At 37.4% G+C, this 26,837-nt stretch overlaps 1 protein-coding gene across 5 annotated transcripts in view; it reads left to right on the top strand.

Annotated features, from left to right (window-relative positions):
• USP54 (ubiquitin specific peptidase 54) overlaps positions 1–26,837 on the top strand; it is a 121,439-nt gene that overhangs the window by 47,899 nt on the left and 46,703 nt on the right. For all 5 annotated transcript variants that reach the window (XM_027858602.1, XM_027858615.1, XM_027858623.1 and 2 more), the window contains 2 exons: positions 18,492–19,290; positions 22,074–22,166. In XM_027858602.1, coding sequence (XP_027714403.1) covers positions 19,144–19,290; positions 22,074–22,166 — 240 coding nt within the window. In that variant the 5' untranslated portion in view covers positions 18,492–19,143. The remainder of the gene's footprint in view (positions 1–18,491; positions 19,291–22,073; positions 22,167–26,837) is intronic.

Genomic DNA, 26,837 nt, shown 5'->3' with positions numbered 1-26,837 from the left:
TGTGTGTGTGTGTGTGTGTGTGTGTGTGTGTGTGTGTGTGTGTGTGTTCCTTCCTTTGACCAGTTCAGATGAGAGTGAGGTTCGAGTATTAGTTGCCCTCACCTAGCCCCTTCTTGTTTGTATAGATGTTTACTTGTGTACTCTTCCATAAGATGATTTTCCCTAACCTTCCTTTCCCTTCCCTCCCAATGTATTCATCTTCTCCTGTACATTTTTCTCTCAAGATCATCAAGGCGTAACAGAACCACTCCCAGAACTTGTCTAATTAGACTCCCTGTAGGATGATAGAGTATCATTCTCCCCATATTAAAATTATCATTGTTTAGTGCCTTATAATTGTTTTGTTCATGTTTACCTTTTGATGTTGCTTTTAACTCTAGTGTTTGAACTTAAGAGTTTCAACATAGCTCTGGACTTTTTATCAGGAATGCTTTGAAGTCTTCTGTCTCATTAAAAAATTCATTTTTCCCCTATAGGATTATTCTCAGTGAAAGAAATTATTATTTCTGTCTTGTATTAATACCTAATTGTTGAATCAGAATCAAGGTTTTCCCCTTTTTCTACTTTCTCATCCAGAAATCAACCAGCATAGGAAATCTTGTTCAAAGACTTACCCAGGCTAAGATCTAATCAAAGACAATAAAAGAAATTCTAAGTTTGGGCTAATAGGAGGATTCTTGCTAATTGTGTTTACTCAGACAGTTCTGGGAAAATGTGGATTCTTCCTTTTGTCAGACGTGTGATATGGAAATTGATCAGTCTTTTTGACCAAGACTAGGGTGATCCAAGTCACATGTTCCCCCAAGATCCTCATTGGAATATAGCCCAGCCTCTCATTGCAGTATTCGTTCTCTCATTAATTGTTAACCAATCAGAGTTGATTACCACCCTCAGGAATACTTATTCTTCCAAGGGTATTTAAACTGTGAGCTCATTGCTATTAGGGGTCTTTGGCATTTGAGAGTGTCACTGACCTCCTTTTATTAATACACATGCTAGCCTTATTAATAAAATGATTAAATTACCCAGAAATGATGTCTCTTAAACTTTTTAAATATCACATCAGTTTTGCTGGTTATGTATATTAAGTTTTGCCCAATTATTCTTGATTGTAAGCCTATGTCCTTTACTTTCTGCAATATTATATTCCAAGCTCTCCGCTCCCTTATAGTGGTGTCTGCCAAATCATGTGTGATTCTGACTGTGGCTTCTCAGTACTTGTTGAATTTTTTCTATGCATTTGTAATATTTTTTCTTTGACTCAGAAGCTCTGGATTTTGTCTGTAATGTTCCTGGGAATTTACAATTGAGGGTTTCAGGATATGACCAGTGGATTCTTTCTGTTTCCATTTTGTCCTCTTATAATAGATCTGGGCAGTTTTCTTTTAAGATTTCTTAAAATAGATGGGGCTGGAGCCAATATGGTGGAGTGAAGTAAATATTTTTGCTAAGCTCTCCCAACACACCTCTCCACAGCAGCTTTAAAAAATGTCATATATAGACAATATGATATACTTGAAAAATCCTAAAGATTCAACTAAAAAGTTAGTGGAAACAATGAATAATTTTAGCAAAGTAGCTGGATATAAAATAAACCCATGTAAATTATCAGCATTTCTATATAACATCAACAAGCTTTGCAAGAAGAGATAGTGAGAAACACTCCGTTTAAAATAATTGTAGACTGTATAAAATACCTAGAAGTATACCTACCAGAACAAACCCAGGAATGATATGAAGTCAGATTTAAATAATTTGTGAAATATTAATTGTTCATGGGTAGGCAGAACCAATATAATCAAAATGATAATTTTATCCAAATTTATTTATTCAGTGCCATCCCAACTAAATTACAAAAAATTATTTTACTGAGCTAGAAAAAATAATAACAAAATTCATTTGGATGAACAAAAGTCAAGAATATAGAAGGAATTAATGGAAAAAGAATGTAGAGGAAGGAGGTTTAGCAGTACCAGATCTTAAACTATATTATGAGGTAATAATTATCGAAACTATCTGGTACTGGCAAAGAAATAGAATGGTAGATCATTGGAACTGAATAGACATAAAATACACAGTAGCAAATGATTATAGTAACCTTGTGTTTGACAGATGTAAAGATTTAAGCTTTTGGGATAAGAATTCATTATTTGGTTTAAAAAAATGCTGGGAAAGGTAGAAAGAAGTATGGCAGAAATTGGGCATAGACTAATAAAAAATCTTACACCTTTTAGCAAGATAAGGTCAAAATCAATATATGACCTAGATCAGGGATGGGGGACCTGCGGCCTCGAGGTTACATGTGACCCTGTAGATCCTCATGTGTGGCCCTTTGACTGAATCCAAACTTCACAGAACAAATCCCCTTAATAAGAGGATTTGTTCTGTAAAACTTGTACTCAGTCAAAAGGCTTCACCCAAGGACCTAGAAGGCCACATGTGTCTTCGAGGCTGTAGGTTCCCCACCCCTGACCTAGATATAAAGAGAGATATCATGGAAAAAATTAGAAGAACTTGGAACTTATTGTCTATCAGACTTATGCATAAGAGAACCATTTATGTAAAAACAAGAGATAGAGGACATTGTGAGTTATAAAGTGGATAATTTTGATTACATTAAGTTAAAAAGGTTTTATACAAATAAAACAAAGGTAGCCAAGATTAGAAAGAAAACAGAAAATTGGGAGAAAAATTTTTATAGGCAGTTTCTCAGAAAAGGGTCTCATCTCAAATATATAAAGAACTTTGTCAAATTTATAAGAATATAAGTCATTCCCCAGTTGATAGTCAAAGGATATGAATGGGTAGTTTTTTTTTTGTAAAGAAATCAAAACTATATGTAATCATATGAAAAAATGTTCTAAGTCATAAATCACTATTGATTGGAGAAATGCAAATTAAAACAACTTTGAGATATCATCTTACACCTATCAGGTTGGCTAAAATGATAAAGAAAGTGACAAATGTTGGAGGAGATATGGAAAAATTGGGTGGAATGTGAACTGGTTCAGCCATTTTGGAGAGCAATTTGGAATTATGCCCAAAGAATTATAAAACTTGTGTATACCCTTTGACCCAGCAATACCACTATTAGGTCTGTTTCCCAAGGTGATCAGGGAAAAAGGAAAAGAACTTACATGTTCTAAAATATTTATAGCAATTTTCTTTGTGGTAGCAAAGAACTAGAAATTGAGGGGATACCTATCAATTGAGGAATGGCTAAACAAGTTGTGGTATAAAACTGTGATGGGAATACTACTGTGCTATAAGAAATGATGAGCTGGTTGATTTTAGAAAAACATGGAAGGACTTGCATGAAATAATGAAAAGTGAAACAGGCAGAACCGAGAATATGCAGTAAAGCAATATTGTTCTAAGAACAACTCTGAATGACTAAGTCATTTTGACTATCATAAATACTGAAATCAAGTACAAGGGACCTATGAAGGAAAATGCTAGCCACTTTCAGAGAAACACCTGATAAGTAGAAGTATGTATAGCAGGTGTGGGGAACCTGAGGCCTCAAGGCCACATGTGGTCTTCTAGGACCTTGGGTGAGGCCTTTTGACTGAATCCAAGTTTTATGGAACAAGTCCTTTTATTAAGGGAATTCATTCTGTGAAGTTTGAATTCAGTCAAAGGGTCACACTTGAGGACCAAGAGAGTCACATTTGGCCTTGAGGATCCACCTCTGATGTATAGTATGATTTTACATATATACACATATTTTTGTTTAATGGTAGCCTTCTCTAGGATGAGGTGGGAGAGGGAGTGAGAAAAAAAGATAAAAAGTGTATATCAGAGAACAAAAGAAAACTTAGAAGGAAGCACAGAAAAGTAGGGTAGCTTTGAAAATAATGTAGTAATTTTAAACATAGTTTTTCAAAAGAAGTAACAGTGTGATATGGAAATTCATGGTTTTATATTGAATTGTCTATGTTGTGATGTGTGGCTAGAAATGGCTATTTTTTTTGTCTTTTTGTGTTGAAGTTCATAATGAATAAAAGAAAAAAAATTTTTAAAGCCTGTCAAACTAATTTCTGAGTGAGAAAACCAATGAAAAGTCACAGTGAGTCATTTTTCCAGCCTAGGTCAGCTTAGGAAGACCTAAAGAGAGGTCTGCAGACATTAGGATGGGGGCTAGCCAGGAGCAAAGCAGCACTGGCTATAGGGTGACAACAGTGCCTAAAGAGGGTAAGGAATGAATATCTAGTCCAAAAGATGTCCTTGGGGGCCCCTGTACTAGCATTGGGTGCAGGACCAGGTGCCAGTTGGCAACTTTGTTACCCATTATCCAGTTCTGGGTTGCAGCTCCAGGTTGGCAAGAAGTGATTGCAGTTATGAGGGAACAGGGGCCCTACCTGGGTAAGGACCAGAGCTTTAGACCAAGATGATAGTGACCAGACCCCCCTTCCCAAATCGTACTTTGGAAGCACCAAAAATTTAGAAACCCAGACCTAACTATGAAAGTATCAGTACATAAAAGACTGGAACTCAGACCGGATATCCCCACAAAGGTAAGAATAGCCCAGCTCTAATATAAAATTCAAAGTCAAGAATTAGGTTGGGGAAAAAAAAAAACAACCCTGACCATAAAAAGTTACTACAGTGACAGGGAAGCTCAAGACACAAACTCACGGGGGTCAGTTAGGTGGTGCAGTGGATAGAGCACCGGCCCTGAAGTCAGGAGGACCTGAGTTCAAATCTGGCCTTATACCAAACACTTGACACTTACTAACTCTGTGACCCTGGGCAAGTCACTTAACCCCAATTGCCTTAAAAAAAAAGAGAAAGAAAAAACAGACACAAACTCAGAGAACAATAACTCGGAAATACCAATAAGCAAAGACTCAAATTAAAGACACAGATTGGACACAAACCCAATAAGAATTCCTACAAGAGCTAAAGAAAAAAATGTTTTAGAAGAGCAAAAAAAAGTTTTTTTTAAATCAAATGAGTGGTATCATTCCCCAAAAATTGAAAAAAAGAAATGAGAGCAATATAAGAAAACTATGAAAAAAGAATTAATCTTATAAAAGAGGCATAAACAAAAAACAAACTCACCTGCAAGTGAGTTTCATAGCTTCCATATGTCTGCGGCGCTCTATGAACTACTGCATGATCTGTGGCGGGAGGATACAATTTCATCTGAAAACACCTCCTTAAACATCAGGATTGGCCAAATGGTAAAAAAGATACAAAACCTCACTGAAGAAAATAATTCTTTAAAAATTAGAATTGGTCAAGTGGAATGACTCCATGATACCTTTCAAAACAATAAAACAAAGTCAAAAGACTGAAAAAAAATAGAAGAAAATATGAAATATCTGATAGAAAAAACAATTGATCTGCAAAATAGATTGAGGTGAAATAATTTAAGAATTATTGGGCTACCTGAAAGTCATGATCACAAAAATAGCCTAACTATCCTATTTTAAGAAAGGAATTTTAAAAAGGAAAACTTTTGTGTTATCTTAGAACCAGGGGGCAAAGTAAAAATTAAAGAATCCATAGATCATCTTTTGAAAGAAGTCCCAAAACGAAAATTCTAAAGACTAGTATAGCCAAATTCCACAGCTCCCAGGTCAAAGAGAAAATTCTGCAGCAGACAAAAAGAAACCATTCAAATACAATGGAGCTATAGTCAGGATCACATAAGATTTAGTAGCCACTACTATGAAGGAGGAGAGGGCTTGGGATATGATATTCTGGAAGGCAATGGAGCAGCTAGAACTACAAACAGGCATAACTTAACCCAGCAAAACTGAATGTAATCCTAAACAGGAAAAAAAAATGACTGTTTAATGAAATAGAGGACTTTGAAGTATTCCTGATGAAAAGATCAGAGTTAAGTAGAAAATTTGACATTCAAACATAAGACTGAAGAGAAGCATAAAAAGGTAAACATGTGAGAAATCATAAGGGACTCAGTAAGGTTAAACTGTTTACATATAACCATGACAGACTTTATTATCATTAGGGCAGTTAGAAAAAGTCTACTTAGAAGGCATGGGTGAGAGACTATTATGTTGGGATGATTAAAAAAAAAGAGAGAGAATAGAAGAGTGAGAAAGAAAAATGCACTGAGAGAAGTGGTAAGGGAGAGAAAGAATGGGGAAAATTACCTCACATAAGAGAAGTGCACAAGGAAGAGTTTTTACAATGGAAGGGAAAATGAGGAAGAGGAGTGGACAGTACTTGAACCTCAATCTCATTTGAAATGGGTCAAGAAGGGAAGAACACGTACACACACACATTCACATACACACACAGAGTTGGGTATAGAAATTCATCTTGCCCAACAGGGGGGGAGTAAGGAAGTAAGAGGGGAAGGGGCTAAGTGAAGGTGGTGGTGGAGGGATAAGAGAGAGGGTAGATTAAGGGAGACAGTGGTCAGAAGCAAAACAGACTTTTGAGGAGTTGACAGAGTAAAAAAAAAAAAAAGAACAAATAGGATGGAAAGAAATACACAGCAGTCATAATTGTGACTGTGAATGGAACAAACTCTCCTATATGATGGAAGAGGATATTAGAATGGATGAGAAACCAGAAACCAATATGATGTTTCCAAGAGACACACTTGAAACAGAAAGGCACACATAGAGTTGAAATAACGGGCTGGAGTAGAGTCTATTATGCTTCAACTGGTTAAAAAAAAAAAAAAAGACAGAGATGGCAATCATGTTCTTAAAGCAAAGCAAAAATAGACCTAATTAAAAGAGATAATAGGGAAAGTACATTTTCCTAAAAGGTACCATAGACAATATCAGTACTGAGCTTACATGCACCAAATGGCATAGCATCCAGAATCTTGATGGAAAAAATTTAATTATAGGAGGAAATAGACAGCAGAACTATAATTTATTTAATTTTTTCTTCAGTTTGTCTTTCTCAGACCTAAATGTAAGCCTAAATCTGACCACTGAAAAAGAAAGAAAGAAGTTAAAGAGATGAATTGAATTTTAGAAAAGTTAAGTATGATAGGCCTCTGGAGAATAAAGACATCAACCTTCATTCCCCCTGCCCCCCCCAAAAAAAGATTTTTTGAAATTTGCTGTTTAGGCTTTTTGGGTGTTGGGGGGGAGGGGGAGAGCAGATCATGGCTTTCAGGTAGTCTACTGATTCGTGAATTATTTTTCCTTGATCTTTGTTGTGGGGGAAGTATAAGATACCTTAGGTTTTCTTCAATTTTTTTTCCAGTCTTTTGATATTGTTTTAATGTTTCTTCTTGTTTCTTGGAGGTATTGGCTTCTATTATTCCATTGTAATTTTCAGGGAAGCTCTTGCTTAGGGAAGGTTTTGTTATTTATTTATTTATTTATTTATTTTTGCCTCTTGTGCTACACTGATAATTTTCTTTACAGGTTTTTCTTCCATAGCTTCTCGTTTCTTTTCCATTTCCCCCTTCTAGTTCTCTCATTTCATTGATTAAAAACTTTTTTTAAAAAACTTTTATTTTTTTTTTTTAATTCTTGTTTCATCTCTTCCAGGAAATCTAGTTGAATATGAGCCCAAGTTCTATTTTTCTTTGAGGCTTTTCTTGTAGACACTTTGGAGTTGATCTGTTTATGGGATTATGTTTTGAGCATCTCTGTCACCATAATAGCTTTTTATGGTGAGATTATTTTTTGTTTACTCATTCTTCCAGCCTACTTCCTGGTTTTTGACTTTATGGTAAAGCCAAGCTTTGTACACTTTTGGAGGGTAGGTCTGAGCTGGTCCTATTGCTGCTTTCCTGGGGTATTGAATTTTGTGTTGTTCCAGGATCTTAGGCATAACTCAGACTGGGGACTTACTTGCAAGCTTTCCATGCTCCCAAAGTGGTCAGATCCAGGACCAAATTTGATTACTGCCCACCTTATCCGACCTTTGCTTATTCCCAGGTTTGGATTTGAGCAATGGTGGATTGCTCCTTGACTTAGCCACTATTCCCAACTAGGAAACTCTACTAGTTCAGATTGACAGAATTGAAAGTTTCCCTTTGGTCTTGGATTCCTGCTATTGTTATTCTGATGCAGGCTTCAGATTGCATTAGAGGCTGGAAATTAGATGTTTCTGGGGTCCAAGCTATACAAGCTACTGCTTGCTTCTGAACTTGCTTCTCTCTCCATACTTGTTTTAGGGCTAGCAGCTGTTCCTCACCCTGAAATGCCACCCCTAGGCTCAGGTCCAGTCCTTGGTTTGCCCAAGATTTTATTTTATTTTTTTTGGTAATTAATTAATTCATTTTTAGTTTTCAACGTTTGCCCAGGATTTTTGACTCAGAACTGGGTAGAGAGCAATAGAACTGTCTGTTGACACTCTTTTCTGCTCCATGTGCAAGGTTAAGCTACTCTTAACTGAAGCTGGGACTCTTCCTGCTCTGGTATACAGCCTCACTTTCGGCTGGAACTCTCCAAGCACCATGTTGATGTATTCTTTCTGCTCGTCCACCATTCTGTCTCTACTCCTCCTCCTAAACCCTAGTGCCTTTTGTATAAATCTTGTTTTAGTTTCATATTGGTGTCTGTAGAATGTAGCAAGGACTAAATTCTTTCACTCTACAAGAAAAAATGAAAGAATGGGAAGTAACAGCAACATTTTGCTTTTGAATAGCATCTTTCAAAGAACTTATAGGACAGTCACATGTTTGATTTTGTCTTTAGGCCATTCTTATGGAGTAGGCAAAAATGATTAATCCCTTTTTGCAAATGGAGAAATCTGTCCATAGAGATGATCAGTCTACATGCCAGGGTTAGTTAGTGATAGAATCAATGTGCAGACTCAGGTGTCCTGACTCTTAGCCTTGGGCTTTTTCTCTTGTCACCATTCCAACATTCCTGTTACCCAGAGAGAAATAACAGCCATTGGCACTGATTTTGCTTTTCTTGTAAAAAATCAGAGCTGTGAGGGTGCTGTCCCCTCTCCCAGTTGGAGGTGGTGGCAGGAAGTCTGCCTTAAATGGCAGAAGGATCCTGTTTGGGGCAGTGTCATGGCTGACACAGTTGTGTTTTAGTTAGGAGAAAAGCACATGCTGTACTTTGGAAGTGTGCTAGGCAAAACCTCAGAATTGTTTTAATTTGCATTTCTCTTATAAGTGGCTTAGAGCATTCTTTCATGTGAGTGTTGACAGTAATTCTTTTTAAAATTGTTCACATTCTTTCAATACTCTCTACTGTATTTCTAACTTCTTTGCTATTTTGTTCAGAATTTTTGCATCAATATTCAGTTGTAATAGTAATCTATAGTTTTCTTTCTCTTTTCCTTATTTGAGTATCAGGATCAATATTTGTATTAGAAGGAGTTTGTTAAAGTGTCTCTACTTTTACAAACAACTTATATAAGGGTTAATTTTTATTTAAATGTTTGATAGAATTTGCTTACAAGTTAAGATAGACCTAGGGTTTTTGGTCTGAGAACTTATTTATGACTTATTCAGAGTCTGTTTTGCAATAGAGTTGTTTAGATTTTTTATTTTTTATTCTTGTCCTTATTCTGTGTCCCTCCTTGCAAAACTATTTTTCATCTGTTCCATGACCTGCAATCTTTCTTTCCCACTGAACACTCTCTTCACTTTCTGCTCTTGACCCCTTAGTGAACCATTTATACTCTATTCTCTACCCTCAATTTCCTTGCTCCCCTTTCTTGCCACTGCTCACTTCTTGTCAAACCCCAACCCCCTCCTTTCTCCTACTTATATCCTCCTAAACAGAGCTGGAGGGAGTCTTTCAACCGTGCTGACTGGTTCCATTGCAAATTGATGTTATTTAATCTCAAGTGGGCCCTCACTACAGCAAGTTAATCCTTCTACTCATCCCGAATTAATTTTGTATCCCACTCCCCACAGAAGCTGTTTTAAACCTCTTTTCTCCTCATTCCTCTGCTCAAGGTAGGTAATTTTGGGTTTTAGCTTGACAAACTCTTTTACTTTTTTAGAATATATTATTCCATTCCCTTCTTCAGTTTCCATTGAGTATGGAATAATCTTGTTATTCAGATTTCTTTTCCTTTGTATTTGAAGATCTTTTTCACAGAAAATTCCTTTTTCAGGAATTTTTGTCACTGGATTCAGGTTAGCTATTGTGTATATTAGAATTTGAAGCATAGGACTTTTTTTTTTTTGGAAGAAGTTTACAAAATCTTCTAATTTATGCTATTTTATGTGTTCAACTTTTCTTTATTATTTCCTGCATCATGCGTTCTGATTTTTTTTGTTTTTTGTCTTCTGGGAAGCTTATGATCCTTAAAGTGTTTCTGTGCTTCCAGTCTTATAGGTCAATCATTTTGATTTGTATAGAGACTATATATTCTTTTAATGTTACCTTATGCTTCTCTTCTGCCAGATTTTCCTCCACTTCATTATATTTGTATGGCAAATTTATTATGTCTTTAACTTATTTGAAAACACTCTTCACTGGGGATTCGATCTTTTCTAATCTGCTAATTGACGTTTTTATTTCTATGTTGAGAGTGAACAAAGTCTTTATAGGGAGGTTCAGTTTGTGGGTCTTTGCTAGGAATATGGAGGTCATGGGGTGTTAAGTGAATGATTAAATGATTAGCATTGTTAATTTATATGGATTTTACCTTATAGTCCTTTTTTTCTTTTTGTTCTGTACATTCAGCTGTAATTGCTCTATATCTGGCATATAATTCCCCTTTCCTCCTAATTTTGTTTTTAAATTAATGGATTCTGGGGACAGTGTCTAATGTAGCAATCTTATAGGTCTCATGACCCAGCTATACTGTTATACTGCTGGTGAATCTGTGACTGCATTCAGTCTCTTTTGAAAAGCAAAGTGGAATTATACAATAAGTTATAAAGTTATGCATATCATTAATCCATTGTTCCCAGTCTTTGGCCTTTGGGCCCTATAGAAATTATTGGCAGGAAAAAAAGATCTACCTGTACAAAAATATTCTTGAAAGTACTGTTAATAACAGCAAAAAACTGCAACCGAGTATCCAATGGTTGAGGAGTGACTGAACACATTTTGGTATATTGAGATGAAACATTATTCTGCCATAAGCAGAAACAAATATGAAGAGTTCTTTTTTTTCCTGAAAAATGAAATTCATCAGCAAAGTCAATCAACAATGTACCCATAGCATTGTACGGTTTTTGTCTTACCCATGTTAGAGGTAAACAAAAAGAACTTGACTTAAAATGTATTTAAATATTTTAACATTTTACTTAGGAATTAGGATTCCCTTTGTTATTAAAAGAGAATTGTTTTTATAATATGTTTTGATTGCCATATATAAACAGTCCATTAAAATCTTATTCCAGTGCCTCATTATGGCATGAAGGTGGACCTAGGTTCCTGAAGGCTCTAGTGATAGAATCCACGCTTTGGCAGGTCCTACCAAACTGGAAAGGTTTCAAGTGTGGTCTCTGTGATAGACTCTGTCATCCAAGTAGTCTAGTTAAATTAGAAAAGGTTCATTGAGAGTTAACTGCCAAGTGACGAATATTATTTTCCAAGACAAAATGGAGACCTCCACAGCTCTGGACTAGCAGAATGTCAAAAAGGTGCTGATAACGTTGAAATGATGACTTTGAAATTTCACTGATAACTTTGAGATGATTTGGATATGTTGATAAACTAGCTCCAAGGTGACATAGATAGAATTTGGTTTGTTCTCCAAGAAACACCTATAAAAATGAGACCTCAAACTCCTGTATGTCTTCTCAAACTCTCCTGTCTTTTCTATATACAGAGCCACTAAGCTGGTTCAGGCCTTTATCTCTCACCTAGACTATGAATGAAAGAAAGAAAGGAAAAGCATTTATTACTGGAAGAATAGACACATTAATGCATTGTTGGGGGAGCTGTGAATTAGCCCAACCATTCTAGGCAGCAATTTGGAATTATGAAAATAAAGTGGTTAAAATGTTCATAACCTTTAACCCAGAGGTTTCTACTTCTAGGCATATACCTAGATAGAAAGAAAATCTGAACCAAAATGTATTGATAGCAGCACTTTTTGTGGTAGAAAAAAAACTAGAAACAAAGTGGACACCCATTGATTGGGAGATGCAGTATGTGAGTGTAATGGAAGATTATATTCTTTTGCTCTAAGAAACAGTGAATATGATGGGGAAAGGAGAAGCACGGAAAGAAGCATATGAAGCAGAGCCAGGAAAATAATATGCATGATGACATCGGCAGGGTCTGGCAGTTAGTCGCTGCTTCATAAATGCTTATTGACTGGTAGCCATGTAAGTGGAAAGAACAAAACAATTGAAAATGAATGTTGCAAAGTGTCAAAGGACAAGCTTTCTAAAAAAGAAATATGAGGAAACACCTTTGCAGTGGCGGGAGCCCTTGGATGTGGAACATTACAAATAATTTTTTCAATATATTGATCTATTTTGCCAAATTTTCCCATCTTCCTCTTTATCTTTTTTTATATTTTCAAAAAAATTCTTCATTTTGAAGGGTGACTTTTTCTGGGAGAGGGAAGAGGAAGACTTGAGAAATCTAGGTGATATGAGAACAAAATGTATCAATAAAAACTTAAGAAAAAGCATTTTTAAGCACTTATTATGTGCAAAGTACTGTACTCAGTGTTGGAGATAACGATAGAATAGCAAGGCAATCACATCCTAATGGGGAATATAACACACAAAGGAGGTCTTAGCTTCAAGTCAGATGGAAAATGCCCATTGGTCCTAGGGCGCAGATGCAAAACAGATAGTAACAGGTTATCTTTAATGCTATTTCTGTTAATAAGACCATATTTATATCTGATGTTGAACCATTTGAAAATGCCAAAGACCTTGGTGGAAAGAACTTTCTCTTGTGGGGGGGGGGGGGTTACTCCTCATGGAGCTATTAGGATTACCAGTCCAGTGGCAGTTGGTCAGTGTTATGTGGTGGTGAGCTTTTAATTTTTCTACACAGGTTGCTTTCCTTGATGATGGCTGTGGAGATTACATTGGAATCAGGAACAGTGATCTTTGGGGGGCTCTGGGTTGCTTTCTGTCTCCACTAGCGTCCCATCGAAGGTGGTAGTTTTATCAAGTCCTGGCATATGTTGCCTTCTTACTCCATCAGGATGTCTTGCTGCTTCAGCTAGATTGGTGTGGCTCTTGGTCTGCAGCTGGTGTGGACCTCTTCTTCTTCCTAACCTGACAGCTATGTGGGTAAGATTAGGAGCAAAGCTGGTGGTCAGGGATCAGAGATTCCTGGAGCTCTTGGGCTTGCATGCCTGATCTGTGTACTATTCCTACAGACCTCTGTCACTTGCTTGTATTTTTCATTAGTTATATACCTCTGTTTCTGTTTTTTGTGCAACTCCTTCCTTTTAAAATCTAAGCTCACTGTGGAGCCAAACCTGCGTGGTTTGGCTCATCGAAATACCTTTTCTTTCTCATCTCCTGACCAGGAGTTGAATGACCTAGTTTCCAGAAACAGCTTTGCTCTTAATGAGGTGTAGGACTTTGCTTCTGGTGTTGAGTTTCTCAGCTGTAAAATGAGAGTGTTGAAATGGATCGTTTCTAAGTTTCCTTTTGGTTCTTACATTGTGTTAAATAACATGGTAGCTGGAGGAGGGTGGCTAATGGTCAACGGAATACGTGTATTTAAAAATAGTATATCCCTAATTGTGTTTGTAGGCAAAGGACAAAGACCCTATAGAGAGAAAAGACCCCAGAGAAAGCATAAGTAAAAGAACAAAGTCGTGAAGGCAGTGGCCAGGCTTGAAAGAGAATAGGAATACTTCTTATACAGGAGGAAAAGAACCCTGAGAGTAGTACAGTGTCACAAGGTAAGGAGGAGTGGGGCAGAGGGTTAGATGTCAGTGTCAGATGCTGAGGAGACAGTGAAAAAGGAGGAGGATGGAAAAATGACCACTGAGTTTGGTGATAAGGCAATTAATGACTTCAAAGAGATAGGTTTCATTAGAGTCGTGGTAAAGGAAAACAGAATAAAATGGGTTAAAAGAGTGAGTCACTGGTAAGGAAGCAGAAGCATTGAGTGAGTGTCCACTACTTTTTTCAGGAGTTTGGCAGTGACTGGGATGAGAAAAATAGGAAAAGAACTTGAGGAGGTGGGAGGGTCAAGTATAGAACAGGGAAAAGAGGGCAAGATTTGGAATCCACGGACCTCAGCTTGAATCCTTGCTCTGTCACTTTCTAGCTGTGTGACACTGGACAAATTACTTCATCTCATCTTCAGTTTCCTCATCTGTAAGATTAAGAGATTTATTTTAGATGAATTTTATGTTGCCTTCCACCTTTAAATTTGTGAAGATCCTATAAAGGTCTAGTAGACATATTTAAAGGTAAAGTGAAGGGGGTGGGGCAGCTAGATGGTAGCGGATAGATCACTGGGGCCTAGAGTTCAAATCCAGGCTCAGACATTTATTAGCTGTGTGACCCTAGGCAAGTCACTTAACCCCTTGTTTGCCTTACTCCTCTGGAGAAAGAAATGGCAAACTTCTCCAGAATCTTTGCCAAGAAAACCCCATGGATGGTTGGACATAACTGAACAAAAGTGAAGAGAGGATGAGGGAGTGTTTAAAGAGGTAGTCCCTTTAAAAGTTATAAAATTAAAATGCTTCCAGCCCTTAACCAAAATACATAGTTTTAGGCATGTATATTCTAAATCAAACCTGTTATTTCATTCATGCTTTAGATTGTTCTAAAATTCTTTCCAAATTGTTGACAGTTTTCTGACTTGAAACAAAATTCAGCATGTTCAATTGTAATATGAATATTAGATGATGCCATTCTCTTCTTACTTTAATTTATTTTAAACTTTTTAGCATCTTCCTAGGTTTTTTAACATTTAATATGTTCCCTACATTTCCATTGATAAAATATTTTTATTGTAAGGTAAAATTCCAGTTTATGTTACTCTACTGTATCTGAAGATTTTTTTTAAACATCTTTTTTTGTCTTTTCTGGGATGTCCTCCAATGCTACTTATAAGGTTCAGTATCATCATCTATTATTGTCATGATCTCATATGTGTGTATATGTATTTATGCATTATATATCTATATCTTACATATAATCACTTTCTCATTTGAATTGTTCGGCAAAATACAATTTTTTTTGCTTTGTTGCAGATAAAAATTGCTTGTTTTTCCCAAGTTATTTGGGTTCTGTAGCAAGAAAGACATTTTCTTTCCTCACAATGTGGAGGGTTATCCTGCCCTAATAGTTTCTTGTTTCATGACCTGTAGCTTCAGGGTAAGCAATTGACAACTGTTTCTCTCCATCATTTGTTGCTAAACTGAATGGCTTTCATTTTTGTCTTGTCTTGTTTACAACCTTTAGTTTCTGACACACCTAGAGAATGTATGATAGAAGTAACAAAAGCTCTCTTCACCTTATGGCCTATAGGATACTGGCCTTCAGAGCCTGCTCCCCTATTCCTCACTTTGTTGCTTAGACTGTATTTCGAAGTCAGGCTGTTTCAGGAGGCTGTGGAAGTGGATCCTGGAAACTGCACCTGTCTGCCAAGTCATTTGGGCTGTTGGCAAAGAGAAGGCTTGGCACTTTGCATTCCTTTGCCGCAGTTGTGCTGTAAGAATGCGACTTGACTGGCTGAAGGCTGTTTAGCAGACTTGAATGGGGCGTGTGAGTATTGTGTTAGGGTGTGCCCTTGAGGAAGTATGGGGAGGGAAGAGAGTTTTTTCTGCCCTATGTCAGAGACCTGGGCATATTTTCATTTAATATTGGCCACTAAGAAACATTTATTGAGTGCCTCTTTTGTGTTCAAAACTGTGCTAGTTACTATAGAAGATACAGTATAAATTTTAAGACATAGTTTCTCTTCTTGAGGCAATTTTAGTTGGAGAGACAAGATAACATACCTAAACTAATTAGAGAACAATAGGCTACATAATTAAGTGCTAAATTTTGAAGTACAGATTAGAAATATTGTATCCCTTCAGAAACTAAAATTTGTACCTGTACCTCTATGTAGGGTCATAGCATCATAGATTTAAAACTTATAGACCAATTAATTACCTCAGTTTTCCCTTTAAATAACCTGTACAAATAACTTCATCTGTTGCTGCTTTTCTTGATTTCAATCTTTTCTGTTTTCATCATTTAGTTTCTGTCTTACCTAGAGAAGGTATGATGTAAAAGATGTATACTTTGTAACAACCCTTTGACTCTTTTCCTGCCACTGCGTTCATTTTCTTCACTTTGTTGCTTAGGTGGACTCTGTCTGTCTCTGTCTCTGTGTGTGTGTGTGTGTGTGTGTGTGTGTGTGTGTGTGTGAGAGAGAGAGAGAGAGAGAGAGAGAGAAAGTTTCAGATTTTTGAAAATGGACACTTGAAATTGTACCTGCCTCCCAGACAGAGATAATTTTTGGTCACAATGAAACATAGCACTTGTATTTGTAATTTTATCATGTTTGAACAAGATCTGCCTCCCAGACAGAGGTAGTTTTTGGTCAAAATGAAACTTAGCACTTGTTATTTGTAATTTTGTCATGTTTGGACAAGACAATTTTTTTGGGTAAACCTTGAAAGGAAGGAGGAGATTGTGGTTATCTTCTTCCAGAAACGTCGTTACTTTAGAGTTCCTCGCCTTTGCTCCCTCATTGGCATTCTTGTTAGGCCAAAGGTGAGGTTGAGCAGCGGAATCAATTCAGTTCATTTCAACAAATATTTATTAAGGCTTAGCAGCACTGTGCTGGATAAGGATTACGTACCAGGAATACCAAAGTAAAAGATGATAATACTCTGTCCTCATACAGGGTATAGTCAAATAGGAGAGGGAAAGATATGTACAAATGTGTATAAAACAAGCGTAACTCCAAGCAGACAGTGAGATACGAGAAATAAATATTATGACTGTTCCTAGAATAACACTGCTCTTTGGTATATTTTAAAATTTTCTGTTCCCATCCTTATGGAGGTCTTACTGCCTATGAGACACTTGATATTCGGGATGCATTTTGGTCAATTAACAAGACATTTTCTCATCTCTCTTTTTTTTGTATTACCTGTGTTGAAATATGGGTAGCACTTTGCACAGCTAAAATAGCAGAGACACTATAGCGATGAATATGAAATTATTACTTTATTAAATGGTGTCTTTAGCAGTGCCTTAAGGCATTTCTATTTTCTTATTCCCTACTCTGTTGGTTAGCTTTAAAATTATTTTTCCCTTTATTTTTGGATTGTGAGTTGACTGTTTAAAAGACTTTTCCTTCAGGATGATCTCCTGCCTTCTTTTTTTAAATCAGTCCCTCTCCTTTTAAACCTGGCTCCAAACTCACCTTCGATACAAAACCTTTCAGCATTTCTTACATACACATATAAACTTGCACTCTGTGTTATATCCATCACTAAAGCCCTACCCCAAAGATCTTGTCATGGCCTGGAGATCTCAAAGGCTGTTACAACAGACACAAGTTCAAAACAATTCCTCTTCAGATGATGAGGCTTCAGTATGAGCCAGCCTGTGTGTCATCTGAGAGTCAGTCTCGATTGTTTGGAGGGGTTTATCACCAGAAGGTTAGCTATTGGCTGAAGGAATGTCAGTGAAGCAAGTAGTGAAAATCTTGATCTAAGGCCTAGAGAATGGCTGTGTGTGTCAGTGGAAGGGAGTTTCCACATTGATGAAACTACAGCTCTTTAGTACTTGAAGTGTGTGTATGACTCCTTTTCAAAGACATTTCCTTGGTGTGGGTTCTCCTTTCACCATTGTAGGTTATATCTTTTTATTCTGGGTGGTTCTTGTGCAAAAGTGTATGTTTCTCACTCTCTAAAGCTGTTAGCTTTTTGTATTTTGGAAGTAAGAGTGATATAACAATGCTCACAGAAGATGCTTTTTGTTCTTCACAATACTGTTTAACATACATATTTCTAAGACTTCATATTGGCATTGGGTGCTTCCTTTTCATGGTTGACTTTAAAAAAAAGAGATGCTTGATTCCTTTCTGAGCATGAGCTTTGTCACCTGATGATGAAGGATTTGTGTTTTTAATCTTCCCTGTTCCCCTGGCAGAGAATATAGGAGTCTTGTTTTTGATAAACTGGGATGGTCATATGCCTGTGATATCTCTCACATATGTGATACCTTTGTTTAGAACAAATTCCAGATTGATGACTTGTCCTTCCCAGACTCTAAATTAAGTTTTCATACTTATTTACATAACATATGTGTATTATATAGAATGCATTTACTTATACATATACTTGTAAACTCTGTGTCAGAGAGGTATCAGAAACTGTTTAAGGTCTAGGTTGGGTGTATGCTTCCTCAATTTTGCTTGATCCTGAAAAATTGTGTATTTGTTTTTGCTTCTTTTAAAATCAACTTCTGTCTGTAACCCCTTTCAAACAAATTTCAGAGAAGTTTCCCAGGACTCATGCCCCACACCTTTTTTTCCTTCTCCTTGTTTGACTTTTTTTTTTATGTCAAGGTTTCAAGTTTGTAGTGAGAGGTGAGGCAACATTGGTTTTGGCAGAACATAGCTAAGCCAGCACAGTCATTAAGTGATGTAAGCTTTTATTATTTTTTTTTTTCCTTTCTAAAGCACTCTGGCAGGGCTGGCTATTCCAGTCACAGAAGAAAAGAGGAGACAGAGCTCTCTGATGTTCTGGATGGGTGACTAGAAGAATTTTTGGCAAAGTGAAAACAAAGCACAATGCATATCTCCTTCCAGGGTTGTTGTGGAATCTTTTTGCCCTTCTGTCGGAATTGGAGTTGTTCTTTTCAAGCCACTAGATGATGGAACAGTCAACTATAGCCCCAGAGAGCTTCATTTTACTCCGGTTTGTCTGCCTTTTCCTAGTTGGATTTTTGTCTTCAGTCCCAAGAAAAGTGTCCCTTACTGATCCTGGATGTTTCTGGAATTGAGAATTACAGTTTTTCACAAGGGTTTTGTGGAGTTGCTGCCACTTTAGTGAAAGTACTGAATAGAACAACAACTTGCAGATGAACATGGATCCCCACTGTTTGCATCCCTCCTGTTTGAATGTTAGAATTTTGCTACTTTTGGGAACAGTTGAATGACGGTTTTTTCATCTGGACCTGGAGAAATACTTTGGCCCATTGTGGGGAGGTACCAGCTCAAACTTTTACTACAAAAATTGACTGCTCTGCACCTCCATTTCTGTTGAGCACTTAAGCAACAGGAGACTCAAACCGATAAAGACCCCCTCTGTATTTGGGGCTAACTGTGAACAATGTCTTGGAAAAGGAATTATTTTTCTGTAGGACGGGGAAGTGTGCAGGGGATGTTTGCCCCACGGAGCACAACTTCCATAGCTCCTAGTAAAGGTCTCAGTAATGAGCCTGGACAAAACAGTTGCTTCCTCAATAGTGCCCTGCAGGTAAGAAGTCTTGAAATGGTTTTTTTTCCTCTTTTTTTTTCTTCCTATCATACTCTGATTTCAAATTGCTACTGTTGTATTTCTGTTGACTCATACCAATGTAGAACTGTGAGGATTCCTCTGTGTCTCAGAAGCCACAGTCCTGGGCAAGTCCCTTCACTTCTCTGGGCCTCAGTTGCCTAATTAGTGTAATGAAAATAACACTTTCCATGCATGAAGGGACTTAGGAATGGGGACCAGAGGAGCTCTTAAAATTCCTTGTTGCATTGAGAGCTACAATTTTGATTTTTTAGTTTGGTTCTCTTGACTAAGAAAATAAAAATCTGTCAACATATTCTAACATTTTTCTTAAAAGTGAAAGTCTCTGATTTTCTTCACTTGAAACAAAGTTCTCTTATTGACAAAATCACCTTTCTCTTTTAGAAGTAAAAAATCTTTCCAGTCAAGTCAAAGATTTTTTAATGAATTGTAGCAGCCTTATGATATTTATGCTGTCAGTATATACAGCTTTTATTATGTTCAGTTCCATCCTTTTCCTCTCTGTCTTAGCATTTTTTCTTATGTTGGCTCATAAACAACATCTGGTCAATCGTGCCTGAACAGCACTGTTAAAAAGTGAATTCTCTATTATTCTTTTTGGGTACTTCTTGCCATCCCCACCTTTCTTGGGACTGTCATATGTTGAGATTGCTCTGGCTAAGGAGGCCACCGGGTTTTAGGGTCACCCTGCCCCCCCCAGCAGCTATTTTTTACCTCGTAATTCTTTTCATTTGTACAAAGTGAAAGGACCTGAATGAAACTTAATGCTGTGCACCTTGGAGATTAATGCCTCATTCACTAATACCTTAGCAATTAAACAAGTAAAATACTATGAGGAAAAGAAAAGCAGCATGTTATGGTAGAAAGAGCGTTGAACAGGGACTTAAGGTCCCTGAGTTCTAACCCTGGCTGTGCCCCTGTGGGCCAGTCTTCTGGTCTCTAAGGACCTTCTCTTCCTCATTTGTTAAACAAGGTGGTAGGATCACCATAAGTTCTACAGTTCCTTCCAGTTCTCAAATTCTCTAGTTTTATGAAATCACAGATGCTCAAGTCCTTAGATAGAAAAGAAACATTTTAAGGTCCCTGAGGGGTAAATGTAGAGAGATTCTTGCTTTAAGCACTTTCCTGAACTTAACCTTCTCTTGGAGACTTTTCCAGGTCCTCTAGCTGCTACTGCCTTTTCCTCTTAGAATACTTAATATCTGCACTGTATGGATCTTGTGTTCACCTATTTATTTACATCTTGTCTCCCCCATTAGATTGTGAGCTCCATGAGGGCAGAGACTCTTTTGCCTTTGTATCTCTACCATTTAGCACAGTGCCTGTCAGAGTAAAGACATAATATATGCTTTTTGACTGATGGACAAGTCCCGTTGGCTCCATTTCAGATGAGATTTGACAGTGTCTGAATATATCTTTTTGAGTATCTGACCATGTATGGTATAAGCATTAAAGCAGGCAGTATGATCACTTGAAGCAAGTTTTTGTACTTCTATTTCTTGGCTGTAGGCCTATTTAAGTAATTAATTTAGCCTCTGTACATTCTCCCTACGTCTCAGATAAAGTAGTATTTTTGACTTCCTGTCCTAAGAATAACAATGTTTTGCAGTTTATAAAGATGGCAGGGCTATATGCTTTATTCTTAAAGAAGAATGCACTCAAGAATTGGGGTAGGAATCTCTCCTAACTGCCCTTTGTGCTGTGTTGTGTATTAGACTGAGAGCTGTCTTCAGAATCGAGACTCTGAGGGCTAGTACTGCCCCAGAACATTCTGTTCTGTGGTTTGCCCTGGACACATCCCTTTCCTTCTCAGTGACCCAGGCAGCTCTCAAACCAGACACTGCAGAGGAGGTAAAGCTCCCTTGGTAAAAGGAGTTTCCTCGCTTGGAGTTTTTTTTCACACCAATGAAATCTCAGTTCCAATTTTTAAAATGTTAAAAAAAACAGTTAAAATTCTACAGATTGAAATTTATCATTTGTATGGTTTATTATTTTTAATTTATGATATGAAAAGTAGTATATTAAATCCCATTGTGAAGTGTCATTGGCCTTGGTATATTTCAGCATTTCAAGTTTTAAAGAACTAGAAACTATAGAAATCTTTGAGAGCTCAAGAATCCTTTCTGCCCTTTAATACTGTTTCATGTTGCTACACATGCTATACATAGGGGGAGGCTTCTAAGATGTTGCTCTTTAGGGATTTCAACCCCTATTTTCTACATTCTTTAGAAAATAGTATGACCTCTTAAGTCTCTTTACTTTCTGTAGCCACAGAGTTTTCTAAAAGGCAAGCAAACAAAAATTGGTAGTCCTAATACAAAACTCACTCTATATTAGATTCTGAATGGTAGTGTTCTATACTCTGTTCCAAATGTAGCCCATCATATTGAGCTCATGAGATAACTTAAAAATTGTTTGTACTTACTGCACCTTTTAGCATACTGAACCGTCACAGCCCAAATTTCCTTCCCTACATTTACTTTTTAGACTATCATGCCCATGTATGCTTCTCATGTTTTTTTTCCTTTTAAACACAATATTGTTTCCCTTTTGCCACATATGTGCCCTTCTTGCTAACTTTCCTGTCTCTTTTGATGTTTCTCTGATGCACTAGCTTCTGCTTTTCCCTCCTTCCCAAAGTGACTTCTCCATTATGATATACGTTGATTTTATTCTTCATAGAATAGAGTATTAAGTCACAGTTTTTTGTGCAGAATGATGAAATGCTTTCCCACTTTTGTCAGGTTCTATGGCACTTGGACATCTTCCGTCGCAGCTTTAGACAACTCACTACACACAAGTGCATGGGAGACTCCTGCATCTTTTGTGCTCTCAAAGTAAGTGTTTGAATTGCTCCTGTTCCATTTCACCAGCAGCACATTCCTAATGTTTTAATCGGCAGTCTGGTTACTTTGAGAGCTGTTCCAACTAACTCTGCCATTAGTTGCTCCCAAGTTGTTAAACCTTGGTTTTAATAGTTGAATTTTCTGAGCCCCTTTTAAGTCTGTCCAAACTTTGGTGCATTGTTGGGGTCTCTTCAGTTGGAATACTGTGTATTTGTTGTTTGGCTAATTACGTGTTTTCTTTTTACTAATATTAGAACCTTTTAGTATCTTATAATGAGACATACAACTGATGAGTTTTTGCTAAAGCAGAGTTTTGCTGTATTTTCTGTTCCTACTAGGAGTTGCTAGTACTGATGATTGGTGTTTTTTCGTTATTATAGACATTAAATTTTAAGTACTGTTGTTGTCAGCTATGTATTACTTGACCCTAAATTTGACATTAATTTCTGAATTCTAAGAAACCTAGTTATTTATTTAGATTTTGGAGGAGGGAAAAACAGACTGGAGGAAGGGAACAGACCTCAAAGAGCTTAATCCTAGGGAAAAGGTTCCAGTGCTGTGAAAGTTAGGGAGCTTTCCAACTGAGAAGTTACTGAAGCACTTCCCAAGGCTTTGGAGTGATGGCAGAAAAGGAAGCACCAAAAATAGGAAGTGGTTGCCTTCCACGTGGGTCATCAGCTCATTTAGCCTGGTAGCTTCCCTGGGTTCTACTCATGCAGATGCAAGGTGGAATGGTTGTGGTTGGATAAGATTTCCTGGATTCTGAAATGAGTTTGCCAGAAGCCCTTTTCAATTTCATAAAGCTTGCATTTGAAGTAAGTTACTGGTGCACCTGGATGGAACTAGTTTGTGTCGCTGTAGTTAATGTTTTCCATTTCGGACAAAGAATTGTTATATCCTGGCCAAAAAAACTACACAAGACACCTGGGAACGTCTTGAGGATGCAGGGAAACTAGAAGAATTTCCCTACTGTCTTGACTTTTTTTAAATATTGCAAGTGATTCCAAGTCCATCTCTCTCTACACCTGCAAGTGTTCATACTTTAGGTTCAAATGAAGGTTGCAGATGCCAGATTTCTGTAGAACTGTGTCTGGAAATCATGGCAACTGACACTCAGAGTTTATAAGTGTGAAGTCAGAGCTGCTAAGTATCTTCTAGGAGCATTCCTTAGAGACATTTCATTTAAATATCTTGCTTTATTACCTCTTGTTCTAGAAATGTAGTTTTCCCTCTATCCTTTGTTTATAAATCCTTATGACCTTAAAAGTTAATTAATCATGACACAAATTGGAGTAGAAATAGTGGATTAATTGGACAGTTCTGCATGAAACTGGTAGAATTAAGCCACTAATAGATTGTATAGTTCTGGATTATGCTTTCCCATACAAGTCAAGCCAAAACAAAAAATGAGTAAAGCCCTAAGTTTCATCTAATTGAGTGCCTTCAGCTTTGTGGACAGATGCCATCAGGGCTGGTTTATACAGAGAATTACTGAATTCTAGCAAAATACCAACTACATCAACCTCTCCTTACCAGAGGGAAGCCTGGGTCTTACCATGAAAAGTAATAAAAGAACCTTTTTAGGGAAATTTAAAGACCGGAGAAATCTCTGAATGGAAGGGTCATGTTGAACGAGAAACTTAGCTCTACTGGGAAAGACTGGTGAGCTTGTACACATTCTCTGTGTTGCTTCTTAGAAGTCAGGATCTCTCTAAACTTAGTACCAGTTTCCCTCTCTCTTCTCTCCTCCCTCCCCCCACTTTTCATTCCCTGATCATGTGATACACCTTCATTTACACTTTCCATTTTAGCCAAACTAACATACTTATTCTGTGCACATACCTTGCCTATCTCTTAAACAATACAAATGTCATTCCCCTTGCCAGGAATATCTACACTCTTCTGCCAAACCACAGACCTCTTCCACTTCTAAACAGTGCTTAAGACTAATTCACCTTATCAAGTTTTTCCATACTAGTGCTCCTGATTGTAGTGCCTAACCTTATATATTAAAAACAAAACAAAACAAAACAAAACCCTGTGTTGTGTTATTAGTATCTTGGGAAGAGGTACCTTAATTTTTTTTGTTTCCCCCAAAGTACATAATATATTTCTTGGAATGCAGTAAACACAATATATAATCGTTGAATGAACGGACAAGTACTATATGCATTTTTTATGAAATATGTATTATATTTTTGTCCCTTTCTGGCCAGATGTAGACAAACATACATACAATTACTTATACTTAAGCTTTCCTTATTGCTTCCTTAGATTTTCTAAAATTCCTTGCACGCTGAAATCTTATTTTCTTTTCTATGATTTTCTTCTCATAAAGGCATGGCTTTAATAAGTGGAATTGGCTACATAGTGAAATTATGTTTATTAGTCCCTATTTTTCTTTTGACTCCTACTTTTAAATGGAAGGTGCATTTTATTTGTTTGTTTGTTTGTTTTTATTTTTTGCTAGGCAATGGGATTAAATGACTTGCCTAGGGTCACAGAACTAGTAAGTGTCAAGTGTCTGAGGCTCCATTTGTACTCAGGTCCTCCTGACTCCAGGAAGACTCCAGGGCTGGTGCTCTATCCACTGCTTCACCTAGCTGCCCCTAAATTTGCCTCCTTGTAACTTTTTTTTTTTTTTTTTGCTTTTTTGGTGAGATAATTGGAGCTAAGTGACTTGCCCAAGGTCACACAGCTAGTAAGTGTCAAGTGTCTGAGGCTGAATATGAACTCAGATGCTCATGACTCCAAGACTGGAGCTCTATCCACTGTGCCACCTAGCTGTCCCGGAAGGTTCATTTTGGTAGTGGCCTACTCAGTGTGGCATCTTTTGTCTTTGCAGGGCTTCCTCCTGAGTTTGACATATGGATTTTTTTTTTCGTAGAAGTAATGAACCTTCAAATTTCCATTCTGTTAATTGAATTTAGCAAGTCTTTATTGGTGATTTTTCTTCTGTGAGTGTGAGTCTTCAGGAGATGTCTGCTGAATGTATTAGTTCTGTATATTTGAGAGTTGGTGTGTAGTCATTTGTATAGTGGACGCTTACTAAGTATTACTGAGGAATTATTAAAGAAGATAGGATCGACTTCAAAGGACCTGTGCAGGAAGGTGCTGTTCACCTCTAGAGAAAGAATTGATAAGTGGGGGTGTGCGTAGTATGGTTTTACACATATATATATGTGTGTGTACATATATGTGTATACACGTGTGTGTGTATGTATGTGCGTATCTGTGTCAGATGGTGGCCTTCTGTAGTGTTGGGTGGGGAGGGAGGGAAGGAGACGGTTCGGAACTTAAAATGTAACAAAAAATAAAAATTAAAAAAAAAGATATTGGAGAATTAATGGCGTTGTCTTCTTACTCTTCCCTGAAGTTCTGTTCTGATGTTTTATCCCAGAATGGAGGTGACCCTAGGATTTCAAGGATTCTTTTAGAGGAGCACCACTAAAGCTAGGCCTTGCCAAATTTGAAAGGCTGTGAGTGTTGGCCCAATGATGCACTGGCTAGCTTTTCTCTGAGGACCAGCCTAACTGAGTGTGTGAGCAACAGCAAGAAGGCTATTTTGGCCTGAAGTGAAGAGGAAGGTTATGTAATAAGCCTGGGAGGCAGGCTGTAGCCACGGTGTGAAGCTTCTTGAGTGCTTACTGGAGAAGTTTGTATTTGGCTCTAGAGGCAGCAGGGGGCTTTGTGAGCAGAGTGGCGTGGTCATAACTTTGCTTCAGGAACGTTGTTTAGGCTGCTCTGTGGACCAAGGACAGGAGTGGGAAGAGACCCCCAGTTAGTAAGCTATTGCAGTAGTCTAGGTCAGCAGCACACTAAGTTAGTGTAGTACTGCTGGGAGTGGAAAGAAGGGAGATGCAAGAGATGGGAAACAAGTTTCACTTGTTTAAAACACACTTAATGGCTTATTCATTTTTGGCTTTCATCACATACTTTATTTCAGTATTCACGTGTATTTTTGCTTCCTTTGGACCCCTATACCTGAGATCTGTGAATTGACAATTAGAAGAGGTCTTTACCTTACTTGGTTTCTGTCCACAATCCCCAGTTTGCTACACGAGGTCTATTTCCATATTTCTTCTCAACCTTTATTGTTGCATGCCTGTAGCACAGAGCTCTTACATATTATTCATCTTGAAAGTCTGCTGTTTTCTCTGCCATAGTGCATGACTTGACTTTGGTGTTCACTTATTTATTTATCTCAGTTCGGAGGAGGAAATCCGTCCTCTGTACTTACTATGCCACAATGATTTTGTTCTCCTTCCAGGGATTGTACTGGAGCCTTTGCAGTGCCAGGATGTAAGACAGAGTGGTTTTTGTTATAGGCAAAGAAGAATGTGGCATTGATTGATTCAATTCAGCTAGTCTCCCTAATTAGTGATTGTGTGTGTGTGTGTGTGAGAATATCAGTTTAAGATAACAAAGGCAGGAAAAAATGTACATTTTTGGACAAAGTGGTGTTCATTAATAATGTGAGCCTGTGACTGAAAAGCTTTTAGACTATTCTGATGGGAAAGGAAAGTTTGTGATGGTTCTGATGACTTGTGAATTTGAGGACTCAGTCGTTTAACAAGTATTTGTTAAGTACATGTTACGTTACCAGTACTGGACAAGATGCTTTGCTACCATGAGCAAGCAAGGGAGAGAAGTAATAAGAAA

This window comes from Vombatus ursinus, unplaced genomic scaffold, assembly GCF_900497805.2.
Source record: "Vombatus ursinus unplaced genomic scaffold, bare-nosed wombat genome assembly UNPS02000749.1, whole genome shotgun sequence".
Classification (NCBI taxonomy): Eukaryota; Metazoa; Chordata; class Mammalia; order Diprotodontia; family Vombatidae; genus Vombatus; species Vombatus ursinus.
This window is presented reverse-complemented; position numbering and strand designations above follow the sequence as displayed.